Source organism: Cervus canadensis, chromosome X, assembly GCF_019320065.1.
Source record: "Cervus canadensis isolate Bull #8, Minnesota chromosome X, ASM1932006v1, whole genome shotgun sequence".
In the NCBI taxonomy this organism is placed as follows: domain Eukaryota; kingdom Metazoa; phylum Chordata; class Mammalia; order Artiodactyla; family Cervidae; genus Cervus; species Cervus canadensis.
In genome coordinates this window covers 112,699,350-112,714,424 of record NC_057419.1, presented here as the reverse complement: position 1 = coordinate 112,714,424, position 15,075 = coordinate 112,699,350, and the positions used below count along the sequence as shown (strand labels likewise).

The 15,075-nt window shown below is 37.4% G+C and overlaps 1 protein-coding gene across 1 annotated transcript in view; it reads left to right on the top strand.

Moving 5' to 3' along the window:
* The window catches only part of LOC122434985 (transmembrane 9 superfamily member 2-like), an 82,640-nt gene that overhangs the window by 16,079 nt on the left and 51,486 nt on the right, over positions 1–15,075 (top strand). Inside the window, exons 6-7 of the mRNA XM_043458806.1 lie at positions 2,156–2,283; positions 6,790–6,901. Of these exons, the coding sequence (XP_043314741.1) occupies positions 2,156–2,283; positions 6,790–6,901 (240 nt within the window). The remainder of the gene's footprint in view (positions 1–2,155; positions 2,284–6,789; positions 6,902–15,075) is intronic.

Sequence of the window (15,075 nt, the reverse complement as noted above, 5' to 3'; positions counted from 1 at the left end):
CCTTCTCATCTGGGAGGGCCCTCCCTGAGTGCCCCCCTCCTCATCCTATGAAGCTACCCAAACCGAAGTTCAGGTTTGCCCAAATTAGCAGGTATCCTCAGTGCAAGAGCAGCATCAGTGTTTCCTTACCCAGCTGACCTCTCTGGCTTGCTGCTTCCCCTTAGAATTTGGCATTGGGACCTCCCTCGCAGTCCAGTGGTTAAGACTCTGGGCTTTCAATGCAGGGGGCAGGGGTTTGATCCCTGGTTCAGGGAACTAAGATCTTATATGCCACATGGCATGGCCAAACAATAAAAATAAATAAAAAAAACAATAAGAATAATAAATAAAAAAAGAATTTGGCATTGGTAGTTCTTTACTTTCTTGTCACCTCATGTTGCTTTTTTAAATTTTAAAGCCTATTTTTTTAGAGCAGGTTTGGGTTTATAGTAAAATTGAGAGGAAGGTACAGAGATTTCCCATGTACCCTCTGTGCCATACAGACATAACCTCCTCCATTCTCAGCATCTTCCACCAGAGTGGGACATTCATTACAACGATGAGCCTGCATTGATGCATCACATGATGACCACCTAAAGTCCATAGTTGACATTAGGGGTCACTCTTAGTGTGGTACATCCTATGCTCATGTTACTTTTAAGGAGATATTTGTTATGATTATCATTTGTGCTTTGCAGCAGGAGATTTGGCCAAAATAAGATGGGAATTGGAAATCTAGTTAGTTTTAAAGCATACTTTTAATATCTAGTAGGAAGGAATCTAACATTTAATGACTTCCTTATTCTGTGCCAGGTACTGTACTAGCTCTTTCCATATGATTTCTCATTTAATCCTCTTAATAATTTTATGAATTAAGTGATGGTAGCCCCATTTTACGGACTTCCCTGGTGGTTCAGTAGTAAAGAATCTGGCTGCAATGCAGGAGACCTGGGTTCGACCCCTGGGTTGGGCAGATTCCCTGGAGGAGGACATGGAAACCCACTCTAGTACTCTTGCCTGGAGAATCCCCATGGACAGAGGAGCCTGGAGGGCTAGAGTCCATGGGGTCACAAAGAGTCGGACGTGACTGAGGGACTAAGCGCAGTGTGCTGCTTCTGTTAGCATATATCATGGCCATACCTCCATGCCAGTACGTGCAGATCTACTGTAGCTGCGTTGTATTTCTCTGTATGGTTATATTGTCTTTCATTTAATTGTACTGGCAGATACAGTCCAACCCATCACAAGTCTTATACAGAAGCTTCTCCCACATCCTTATGGAAAAATAATCATTCACTCTCCCTTAACCAGTTTTACCAGAAAAGAGCAGTCAGAAGTTTTCTTTCTTCTGAATTGGAGCAGTGGTTCTCAAAGTGTGTTCCAGGACCAGTAGCATCGGCACCACCTGGGAGCTTGTTAGACATATAGAATCTCAAGTTTCACCCTAGGCCCAGTGAGTCAGAATCTGCATTTTAACAAGATCCCTGGGTGATTTGTATAAACTTTCAAGTTTAAGAAGCACTGATGTAGGATAATTACCTACAGATATAGTTGTGGCTGTTAGGGAACGAGCTAATGAATACTTGACTGATAGAGAGTTTAATTCACTTTTTGATGCCTCTGTTTGATGCCTGTGATTATAAATGTAAATATACCCTCATTATACAAAATTTGGTAAGTACAGAAAAATCTAAAGAACCAGTGGAAAAATGAATGCCTGTAGTATCACTACCGAGAGACACCATAGTTTACATTCTGCAACACGTCTTCTTTCTATTTTCTCTTGTTTCCTTACTTTTACCATAAGTAAAGCCCAAACTCTTGATATGCTTAAACTTTAAGTACCTATAACATTTTATTAGTTTATTTGCATTACTTCATATTTTTGTGTGGTTAAAAACCAGCAATGTGTGCATTTGTGAATTTTACATTTTCAAATTATTCCTTTGTAACAACTGTTTAAGACAATAGAATTAAGTAACATCTTAATTTTAGGACAGATATTCAGGGCTGCAGTTTTAACCTTATAAAAACACATTTACACTTCAGTATGCTTAATTTATAGCTTGGTTTTTTAGAACTAATATATCCCATTTTCATTCCATGCTCACAATTTATATTTTTGAGTTTGTAGGAAAAATTCAAACTTTTTTCAAATTTGTTTATATTTTTGCAGCCTGAATTCAACAAAAATAATACTTACTACCTCTTCAACCACGTTGATATTACCATTACATATCACAGTGAAAATGAAGTAGATTGGTATGTTTCAAAATTGGTTTCTGCTAGACTTGAACCCAAAAGGTAATTATAGAATATCTTTTAAAGTAGTCCCATTAATTTAAAAATTAATTTAAAGTGTAGAAGATCTCACCAGAATTTTCATTTTTAGGATATATGTGTGATATAACCTTAGACATAAAGTTTAAAAAAATCAAATAGACAATTTTATTCCCTTTTACTTATAGTAAGCATCTGAGTAACAGGTAATGTGAAAAAGAACTGACAGATCTGGAAGAGAATAGCCTTATTGAGGGTGTCCTAACTCTCTTCTTTAGTTGCTGCCATATGACGGAGATTACGTTAAGGTTTGTGTTTGCTCAGAGGAGAATTCTAGTTCCAATGGAGTCTATCAGGCAGGTATCAGTTGGGTTTGAGGAAGAATCTGCTAACAGTTAGAGCTCTCTAACAGTTGAATAAGCACTCTCAAGAAGCAGTGAGTAGTTAATCCCTAGATGTTTGTAGGAAGAGCCTAGATGACCCAGCTCTTAGAGATTTCATAATTAGGCACCCAGCATAGTGTCTGGTACTTAGTAAGTGAATACTTAATGAATTTTTATTTTATTTTATTATTTTTTTAACACTTAATGAATTTTAAGGGCAGTTCTGCATTGGGTAAGAGACTGGATAGGTGCAAATGATGTTCTAACTTCAAGATTCTTTGAAACTGTAGGATAAGATTGGTACTCTTCAATTAAAAGAGGGAGGGGGAATAAATCATACAGTATATCAAATCATGATCAATATGGGTAAAAATATTATAAAATCTGATATATTAGGATGGAGGAAGTTATCCTTTGAGACTAAGGTGAAGTATATTAAAGGAGGTAAGTGTGGTATAGTTTTCTGAACACAGAACAGGAATTTGGAAATTTGGATTTTAGTCTTATATCTGCCGGTTCCATTTTGGAAGTCAACCCTAAGTTCATTAAGATGGATCAGATTTCATTGTTTTTAAGTCTACTAGCTTATTTTATTTTACCCAAGGTTGTTCCATCTGTCAGAACTAATGACCAAAGGGAAAGAATAGTTAAAGAATGTACTGTACCAATCTTTTGGCCCTGGGTACATTAACTTGATGTCTCACAGGCTCAATTTCCTCATCTACAAAAGGAGGGGACTGAATTAGGGGTTTTTAATATAGATCCTTATGCATCAAACCCAGTTTTTATTGATGTGTATTTTTCTGGGTAAAAGGGTCCATATATTTCATTAGATAAACAAGACCCCAAAAGATGAAGAACATTGGTACTTTTCAACTCTGGTTTATCTTTGTTTTTTTATTTTTTTTTTATCTTTGTAAAAAGATATTCTTTTGGAAATTAGTGGTTATGTTAAAATTTTTTGAAGATTTATTTCATAAGGTATTGCAGATAGGAAATAAAAGAAAAGATTAAAAGGATCAGGGCATGTTTATCATTAACAGGATAAACAGAGCTACTCAGAGAGGCCAGGGAATACTAACCATTGTCAAGGGCAATCACCCATGCTTCTTTGTGTATGTCACTTCTGATAAGTGGGAATAGAATTTTAGGTTCATGGACTGTGAGATCTGACTCAGAATGGCTGCTCCTGTTGAATGTCATTTGGGTAGAAAGGTACTAAACATACAAAGTATGATATAGGAAGCTAATCTCATCAGCTATATGAAAATCAAATTTAGTGCTTACAGGCACATTGCATATTCTCAAACTCAGGGTAAAAAAAGCCAAGAAAATAATTTTCTAGAGCTGTGTTTATCTATCCTGCCCATAGTAATCACTTATGTATGCTTACAATAAAACTTTTATCTAATCACAGTAAAGCTCATTTATTTGGTCCCCCTGAGAATAAGGACTGTGTTAAAATTCATCTTTTTCGGAATTGGGCAATCTGCTCAAGGTCATAGATGTGAGTTAGGCCTAATGGTTTTCTAAGTCTAAAGTCTTGTGTTTTCTTTCAGGTACTGTACCCTGTTCATTTCCCTGATGGTTGCCATAGCTGATTATCTCTTTTTCCTTAAAACACCTGCTGCGTTGGCTTTTGGATTGCCACTTTCCTGGTTTTCTCTTGTCTCACTGGTTGCTCATCAGTCTTCCAATTTCTCCAACCTCTCTCTCTCTCTCTTTTTTTCTTTGTCATTTTTGGGTTTACCACACGGTTTGTGGGATTTTAGTTCTCCAACCAGGGGTTGAACCAGGGCCCTTGGCAGTGAGAGTATGGAGTCATAACCACTGGACTACCAGGGAAGTCCCTCATTTCTCCAGCCTCTTAATCTCAGTGGGCTCCAGAACTCAGTATTTGAGCTCTGCCTCTTTATTTATACTCACCTTGGTGATCTTACCCTGTCTCCTGGCATCAGACACCACAACGGCACTTAGGTCTCTGTGTGTGTGCTCAGTTGCTTCAGTCATGTCCAACTCTTTGCTACTCTGAACCGTAGCCCACCAGTCTCCTCTGTCCATGGGTTTCTCCAGGCACGAATACTGGAGAGGGTTGTCATGCCCTTCTCCAGGGGCTCTTCCTGACCTAGGGATCAAACCCATGTCTACTGTGTCTCCTGCATTGGCAGGCAGATTCTTTACCACTAATGCCACCGGGAAGCCCCTCTTAGGTCTCTAGACCTGTATATTTAGCGATCTATTTGCCACTTGGATGTCTAATAGGCATTTCCAACTTAACATGTCCCCAAATAAACTTCTAATCTTCCCTCCAAACCCACTTCTCTTGTTGTCTTCTCCATCTCAGTAGATGACAACTATATCCTTCTAGTTGCTCAGACCCCCAAACCATGACATCACTCTTGATTTCTCTTTATCATTCTTCCCTCATACCCTATATCTGGTCCAACCCTTTAGTATATCATGTGGCTCTGGCTTTTTTTTTTTGGCAGCACCATATGGCTTGTGGAATCTTAGTTACTAGACCAGGGATGGAACCCATGCTCCCTGTGATGGAAGCCCAGAGACCACCATGGAATTCCCCATGTGGCTCTATTTTAAAAACATATTTAGAATCCACCACTTCTCATCACCTCCAGCACTATCAGCTGGTCCATGACATCATCATACCTTACCTGGATTGTTGCAGAAATCTAGCTGGTCTCCTTGCTGCTACCCTTGTCTTCTCATAACCTTTTCTCAATACAGCATTCAGAGCATTCCTTTTTATTTTTTTATTTTAAACTTTTATTTTGTATCGGGGTATAGATGATTAACAATGTTGTGATAGTTTCAGGTGAATAGCTAAGGGACTCAGCCATACATATGGCTTTTTTAAATTTTAAAATTTAAAATTTCAGCTTGTGTTAATCCCCCACTTAGAATCATCCAGTGACTTCCCATCTCAGAGTTAAAGTTGAAGTTGTGAAAGAGGCCTGGAAGGCCTTATACAATTCATATATAAGGCCAGTGGTTTAAAATAGGGCTTCTAATTCGATTAGAGACCTTTATAGAATTTTTGCCACATAGTCTCTCATATGAAATGCAGATCTTCCCTGTATGGGGTTCAAGACCCATGCTTCATAGCATACTTGATATGCATTATCATGTAGTAATTTAATTTTTCCCTTCAGTGTGAAATGTTGACCTGTAGCCTTAACAATTATGATTTCTCTAATTCATAGCTATTTTAAAATGTATTTTGGCTTTAAATAGAACACGTTTATGCTACACTTGTAAGGGTACATTATGGACCAGACAGTAAGTAAGGTTACAAGAATGAATACAAAAGATGTGCACACCAGTAACCTTTGCAGTTGTGAGTGAGTGGTTTGATTGTGCATGTATGTGTAGAGATAATAATCTCATCAGGATTGCATAGTAATCTTTAGACAGAAACCACGGGGTAAACTGTATGTTGAATTAACTAATTAAAAAATGAAGCAACATGGTTTCTCCTTTTGATTTTTCTCCCTCCCCTTTATTCTTTTATTTTTCAAGAAATAGAAGAGTCACTTTATTTCTGACCAGGCATTTGCTAGCTTCACCAGTCCTGTCTAGTTTCAAGCTTCTCTAGTTTTTGTTTTCCATCTTTGGGTTTTAATGGTCATTCTCTTTTTCAAACACAAAATGTTCACATAGATATATCCTCAGGCCCTTTTATGGCTAAGCATGGCATTTTACACACAGTAGGCCCTCAAATCTCTGGGTGCTTATAAATATGATTTCGGTCTCATCTATTTGATTTTCTAACTCTATAGTTGAGGTTACAAGATAGATTTTTTTTTAGTATATAGAAGAGAGGGATGGGATGAAAGATGAAAAATAAAGCCATTTGCTAATAGGATTTAAAAAAAATCTATCCACTGGCAAAGAGAAAGTTCTTAAGTATTGTGTTTTGGGCAGTATATTGAGTCTATTTGCATGTTAGGGACATTTAGAAACAAGAATATTTTAAATTGCAAAGAGTTTTAAATGCAAAATATAATGAAAGGCCCATTTTTATCAGCCTGCTGTTATTACATGCCCAAAGAGCCATGAATCAGAAGTTTACAATTTCAATTTGGTATAAAAATTCCCTTCCCTTCCTTTTCTCCTTCTCTTTTACTAGCTATAAACATGTAGATGAAAACCATCTAACTTGTAATGGAACCCCTATGGAAATTCCTGGAGACAACACAGATAAGTTGAACATCATCTACACTTACTCGGTGAAATTTGAAGTAAGTATTCCATACCATAATCTTACTTTTTTTTTCTAAATCAAGTATATAAATATCATATACTTCAGTAATGTTAAAGCCTTTATTTCTATCAATTGAAAGTTGTATAGTGCACCTTAGGAGTCCAAGAAAGAAGGTAAGTTCTTCATGTTAAAACCATTCAAAGGACAATCATTACAGGAATTGCTGTATTTAATCTACTACATTTCAGGTAGCTTGCCAGGTACTTTACTTATTCTTACTTCATATTGAGGTTTGAATGAGGTACATGGGAAACCAGAGAGGTGTCGCCCGGGGTTGGCAGACTGGCTGACTGCTCAGGTGAGACCTTAAAGGAAGAGTATCTTGTGGAAGAGACGAAGTCTAGTATAGTGAAAAGAGCAGACATTGGACATTGGGACTAACCTGCGGTTCAAACTATGGCTTGGCCACTTACTAGACACAAGTGCATAGGCAAGTCATGTGATCTCTGAGGCTCAATTTCTTCTCATGTCATTTCATCCTCATTTTCAGAATATATAAAGCCCTTAGCATGATATAGAATAGGTCCTCAACATATAACATTTATTATTATTTGTACATCTGGAATTATCCCTTTTGTGAATAGCTATTTTTATAAAGATGGTATGTATTTTTGGTAAATAGGTAGATAGATTAATAACATTCTGGTGAATAATCTATCAGCTCTTTGAAGCCCATGTTTCCCAAAGAGTTTTCTGAAAACAAATTCCTTCATATTTTATTCATTTTAGCTTTTTTTATTTTAGCTTTATATTTTAAAAGGTGTTACATGAAAAAAAGGATCTATGATGAGGTTACGGTGGATAATGCTAGGTTAAACAATGTTAAAACAATGGCTTTAAGGGTATTCACTATGATAAACAGCATTGTAAATTTCCAAAAGATGATTATAACATGCAGCATTTCATAGACCATGGCACAGCTCATGGGGATATCATTTTCTGTAGGAAAATACTGTGTGTGGTGCTAAAAAGTGCACAACTTTGTACAAATGGGGTATTATATATATTATTTTCACTTACTGTATATGTCATGGACATTTTTCCAGGTCAATAAATACAGAGTCACCACCTTCTTTTTATTGACTACATAGTATATTTAATGTACAGGCTGTAATCAACTTATATTGTGCCCTATTGATAAAAATCCAAATGTCTAATTTTTAATTCTTATAAACAGTGTTTTAATTAGCACCCCTTTTTATTTGTCTGATTATCTCCTTGTATTAAATTCCTAGAAGTAGGAATTTAGGTAACAGGGTGTACAGAACAGACTTTTAGACTCTGTGGGAGAAGGCGAGGGTGGGATGTTCAGGGTGTAAACATTAAAAAAATATATTTGTTTGCCTGCGCTGGGTTTTAGTTGCAGCACACAGGATCTTTGATCTTCGTTGCTGCATGCAGGATCTTTAGTTGCAGCATGTGGGATCTAGTTCCCTCATCAGGGATCAAACCCGGGACCCTGTATTGGGAGCACAGAGTCTTAGCCACTGGACCACCAGGGAAGTCCCAGGGTGTACACATTTTGATAACACATTACCAAATTCTTTGCAAAAAAGTTGGTAGGCTGTTCCCTAGCATGCTCCGCAATACTAGGTTTCTGTCAATTTAAAAAATCTTGCTTCAGAATTTTAATTCTGTGAGTATAACAAAGTGAGATAGATTCATACTAGGCAAACTCCTAAGGGTCTAATATATAAACCAAAACACCAATTTCATAATTTATTTGGAGAACTCTAAATGCCTCGTTGACCACATCATTCACGTTAGCTGGTTGGCACATCTGCCTATGATAAAGAGATATGAGAAAACAAATATAAATAGAGTAGAATAAGTAGAAAGTTTCTTGGTGAACATAGGACTCCAGAGAAAAAGGAAGACAAGTATTAAAAGATGATATTCACATGGCACATGGACCAGATGTTCATATTCATGGGTCAGGTACTCTTAGCCTTGGGCAGTTTTAGAGGTACTTCCCCAGAAAATGAACAGTGGGGCTTACCTTTCATAGGGAAAACTTTTTATCACTATGTAGGTATATGTATTTCTCTTTATAGTTTTTCTTAAAGACTATGTGTCATATTTTTGATTCAGCTTTGATTATACTTGATTTTATACAAGGCTTATTTCTTATAGCTTTGGATATGCTTTCCTGAGACAAAACCCTAATCACCTTATTTGGGATCAGGTCTCAAATCTCTTTGAACACTTACAAATTGTGCTTGGTTTGTGTCATTTCTATAGATGGCCTGACAGCCATTATAACACAATTCTTCCTAATCTCATTCTCAAAGCAATTCCAGTTTGGGGATGCCTTGCTTTTGTCCCTATGTATCACCTAGAGTGGTTATCTCCATTTTATAAATGAGGATCCTAAAGCCCAGTGAGCTGAAGTAATTTTCTCCAGATCATAGCTAGCAGGAGGTGGAAGTGATATTCAAACTCAGGTCTGTTTGGCCCCAAACTCATAGTTTTTCCACTATTCCATTCTGGCTTTCTATATTAAAGGTCTATTATATTTTCTGCCTACAGAGTTACTGTAAAGAAAATGAGAAGCGTTTATGTTAGAGATATGTGTGTGTACTTTGAGTCATCCAGCTAGAGGTCAGGATTACTTGATCCTACATCCTGCAGTTTACCCAAAATACAATTGGTGAAAACAGGCAATTTACCAGTCCAATAAGTATAGTCCAGTCTTCTAATCTCTGGATGAAACACAGAAGTGTAATCTGGGAAAAGGAATGAAGTACACCCTGAAGAAATTAAAATAACCTTTTCCTAGTGATTGAAAATAGTATTCCAACTCCAAGCTATTACCAGAAGTAGATTGAAGAGTGGAAGCTCTTATATATTTTTATCACTTATCAATTGGCTATTAAAATTAAGTGTAGGATGGTAACAGACTTATTTGTGGTGATTATTTTGAAATGTATAGAAATATTGAATCACTATGTTGTGTAACAAGAACTGACAGAGTTGTAGGTCAATTATACTTCAAAAACAAACTCAGAGAAAGAGATTAGATTTGTGGTTACTGGAAGCAGAGGATGAAGGGAGGGAGGAATTAGATGATGGTGGTCATAACTACAAACTTGGAGTTATAAGATAAATAAGTGCTAGGGATGTAATGTACATCATGATAAATATAATTAATGCTGTATGTTATATATGAAAGTTGGGAGTAAATCCTAGGAGTTCTGATCATAAGGAAAACATTTTTTAATTTCTTTAATTTTATATCTATATGAGATGATGGATGCTCACTAAACCTATTCTGGTCATGATTTCATGACATATGTTAAGTCCCATCATTATGCTGTACACCTTAAATGTATACAGTGCTGTGTATCAATTATACTCAGTAAAACTGGAAGAAAAAAATAATAAAATAAATTTAAGTGTAAGAATGCTTATGTTTACAGGAAATGTCAAGGGAAAGCACATCTAAACTCTGAAGTTTAGACTCAAGCCAGGGGCCTACATGGTATGGTGTTAGTGATCTGTCTGCCTGTTAGGAAGCAACTGTGGCAGTTAAAAGAGCTAAAGTGCAAGTTTAGATGCAGCTATAGCATATGGGGGTTTTGGGGGGAATTGCCTTATTTGGGGTTAGGTCTCAACTCCTTGTTCTTTAACTTTCCTTAATCCTGGGAGCTATTTCAGAGGAGGAATTTTCCTTCCCATTGAAACTCATTTAAGGTGCTTAGAAGGCCTGTGGCTTCCAGATGTGGTACAATGGAAAGAACCAGACAAACCCAAGGTCTGAATCCTGGCTTTGACATTTCTTAGCTGTGTGAACTTGGGCAGGTTACATTGAGCCTATATTTCCTGATCTGTAAAATAGGGATAAAATAGTTACCTCATGTGATTGCTAGCAGAGATAAGTTAACAAACATATAAAATATTTAGCACAGCTCCTAGCCAGTAGTAGACACACAGTGTTTCCTCTTCCTTCTCTCAGATACAGGAGCGCTTGCTTTATAAGTGTCTTATACAAAAGTAGCTCATAGGTGCAGAGTGCACTTATACAGTGAGAATGCACTAAGCCACAATGTTCTTTTTTTGGCCTTTACTTAATTGCTTTTAACCACAATAGTCTGTATCTGAACACCAGGAAGTTGCTGTTACAGTTGTGGGGAGGGCGCCAGGAAGAGTGGTTATGAATATCTCTGATGGTGTTGTTTCTTTATTTTCTGTCTTGGGTTGAAAATGTTTGTGTTTTTTAAAAATTTTTTACCCAGTGATAATCGTACACATCAACATGTCCCAAAGTGCATTCCCGAGAATGCTAGTCAAATAAATTTGGAAAATGCTATTTTCTACTGTCTGCTTTTGTAGCTTCAGAAAGCACATGAGTGTTTGATGTTTTTTAGTTGCTATGTCTGACTCTTTTCAACCCCATGGACTGTAGCCCACTGGGTTCCTCTGTCCATGGGATTTCCCAGGCAGGAATACTGGAGTGGGTTGCCATTTTCTTCTCTAGGAGACCTGCCCAACTCAGGGATCAAATTCACACTCCTGCTTGATAGGCATATTCTTTACCGCTGAATCACCTGGGAAGCCCACATCAGTGTTTTAAAGTCTCCTAATAGAGAAACCTTTGACTGCGTCTAACTCAACAGTTTAGAATCGTCTTTTGACTATGGAGTACTATTCTGGAGTAACATTTATATCCCACTGCAGATTCTACTTTGTGTACACTAGGTGTACATGGTTGTTGTGTCTTACAGTAGCTTACAAGATTCTACTGAACTAGAAATTTTTACTTTTTAAATTAAAAAAAATTTTATTGAACTATAGTTGATATACAATATCATGTAAGTTTCAGGTGTACAGCACAGAGATTCAGTTATACATGCATATATATATATATATTATTTTTTAGATTTTTTTCCCCTTATAAGTTATTACATAATAGCGAGTATAGTTTCCTGTGCTATTTAGTAGGTCCTTGTCAGCTGTTTTAAGTAAAAAAAAAATTATAGTAGTAATTCATGTTCATTGTAAAAATATAGAAAGATCACAAAATGTAAATAAAAGTCATTTAGAATACCACCATGTGCTGAGAACCACCATGAAAATTTTGGTATGGAATTAGATAATTCTGAAATCAGGCAGCTGGGTTTGAATTCCTGTTTTCTACCACTACTTACTATACTAGCTCTTGCCTACCATTTACCTCTTCAGACTTCAGTTTCTTCATTTGTAAAACTGGGTCAATAATAGTAATTATCTACATCACAGGTGTGAAATTTAAATAAGGAAATATAACTAAAGGCACGAGTTATAGTTTCTGACACAAAGAAGGAGCTCAAACAATGCTTGCTACTAGTAGTGTCATTAGGTTGTGAGAATTGGATGAGCTACATTGTTTTGTAACCTGCCCTTTTAACTTAACCATATAATGTAAACACTTGCCATATGATTAAGTTTTCTTCTGCATTATCTAAATTTAAACTTGGTGAGATTATATTATTTTAAATTTAAGATTATGAAAATGAAAGTTCAATTCTCTACAATAAAAAATCATATTGAACCTATAACATAGCTTTCAGTGGACAAATGAGAAGCTGTGTACTTAATTATCATTTATTGAATTTCTTCAATGGGAATGACAGAATTTGAAAATAAGTCTCTTTTTCTGGATTTCCCTGGTGGTTCAGTGGTTAGGACTCCTCACTTCCAATGCAGGGGGCACAGGTTCAGTCCCTGGTCGGGGAATTAAGATCCCACATGCCAGACAGTGCAGTAAAAAAGAAAAAAAAGAGGTTTCCTTTCATCCTCCAACTAAATAATTGATTCAGGTCAATAATTGATTAAAGGATATTAAAGCTGTAGATGACTGAGTGCTGGAGAAACAGGGTTATTCTCACAGTGACAAAGTAGCACTCCATAGATTATTTTCTAACTGTAAATGAGAAAATATAAAAATAAATGGATAAAATAAATATGACAAATAGGAATTCATACTGATCTCTCTGACCGCAGTGGTCATGCTAGCCCTCTCCTCTTGTTGATCTGTAACTTCTTTCTCCGATATTGAGAAACCTGGCTCCCATTATCCACAAGATACTGACTTTTTGGTCAACTGAAGCACACATGTAAAATATTGTCTCCTGCTAACCCATAGTCCTGTGAGAAACAAATGTATTAAACAGTATATAGTGTTCGTGTAGCACTTTTTTGATAAATATCTTACATTCTTCTTTCTTGAACCAAATCTTTAAAATCTGATGTATGTTTTACACTTAGAGCTCATCTCACTTAGGACTGGCACATTTCAAGTGCTGAATAGCCATGTGTGACTAGCTGCCGCCATCTTAGCTAGATCTAGACCTCCACATTTTCAGGGACTGTCCGTTTTGATCTGTGTTTGTACATGTTCTTTGCCTTTTGCTACTTCTCACTCTTAATACAGAAAATCCCACCAGGTCATTTAATAGACTATAGTATAGTTGTAAAAATTTTGTCTTTTTGCTTTTTAATTGAACATCTGTGCACTTTGTGTTTTCAGAAAATGATACATGTTTCCATGTGGGTATAAAGTTTGGTGTTTATATAATGATTTTGTTCAGAAGTTACTGAAGGATGGGACCATAATGATTAACATTTGAATGAAGACCTTTTATTCATCTGTTTATATAGCAAATATTTTTGAGGGTCTATTATGTTCCTGGGCTTCTCTGGTGGCTCAGCAGTAAAGAATCCACCTGCAATGCTGGAGACATAAGAATTACACTTATAAGAAAGGGAAGATGTAAATCTAGTGCAGTATTATTAATGTCTCTAGTTGGTGACATGGTGCTTCCCTGGTGGCTCAGTGGTAAAGAATCTGCCAGCCAATGCAGGAGATGTGGGTTTGATCCCTGGGTCAGGAAGATCCCCTGGAGGAGGGCATGGCAACCCACTCCAGTATTCTTGCCTGGGGCATCCCATGGACAGACGAGCCTGGTGGGCTACAGTCCACCAGGTCGCAAAGAGTTGGACACAACTGAGCGACTTGGCATGCATGATTATGTGCCTAGCATGGGAAGTTTTATAAAGTACCTAGTTTAACTTTATTTTTCATACCTGCCTCTGAAGGCAAGTATTTTAAATCTCCATTTTTTTTTGGCCTCTTGACTTGCAGAATCTTAGTTCCCTGATCAGGGATTGAACCCAGGCCACAGCAGTGAAAGTGCCGAGTCCTAACCACTGGACCACCAGGAATTCCCTTTAAATCTTCATTTTATAGACTATAAAACTGAGACTCATAAAGTCACTTGCCCAAGGTCACAAATGTAAAGGATTATAAATCTAGATTAAGTTGGCTACAGAATCCGGGCTCCTAAAACAGCCACTTTAATGGTATGAGTTTATTTTTATTTTTTATCTATTTATTTTTTGGCTATACTAAGTGGCATGTGGAATCTTGCTTTCCTGACTTCCAGGGAAGTCCCCATGGTGTGTGTTTACAATGGGCAGGAACTATGCCTAGGAATGAAGGGTGGGTACGGGAGGGCTTTACAGACAGCCCCAGGGGGAGGGCAGGGCTCTGGCGGGAGGACAGTGTCTAGAGGCCAGCAGGCCCTGGGGCGTCCAGAAGGCGAGGCCCTGGGGGGGCTGGTGGAGGGGTTGGCTTCCCAGAAACCCCCAGGGTTCAGGTGGGCAGGGGAGGCCAGATCCCACCGTCCAGGCCCAGGCTGGGCAGAACTCCCAGGTGCTAGGAAGGCTTTTTAAGAGAGAGGCCTTGACCTAGTCCTTGAAGGATGTTGAGGATGGTTTGGATGGCATGGGTAGAATGTGCAAGGCATTCTGGGAAAGGTCATAGACTGAGTTAAAAGACCTGGAATTTAGGAATTTGGAGGGGGGCCAGCTGAAGGGCTTTCCAGGTGAGAATGTGCATGTGTATGTGGGAAACAGTGAATAGATTTGTCTGAAAGAAATTTTTTTCATTTGTTTATTCATTCATCAATAGGTAATAAGTGCATTCTAGGTGCCAGGTGTTAAGTCCTGGGTATATAAAGGCCAAAAAGATTCAGTATAACACCCCAGACTTTAACAGTTTATGTGTAAACAGTATTCATAGAAAGGTTAGAAAGATAGATTTGAGACACATTTTGAATGGCCTTGAATGCTGGGCTAAGGTATTTTTCTACTCATCATATTTTACTTTAG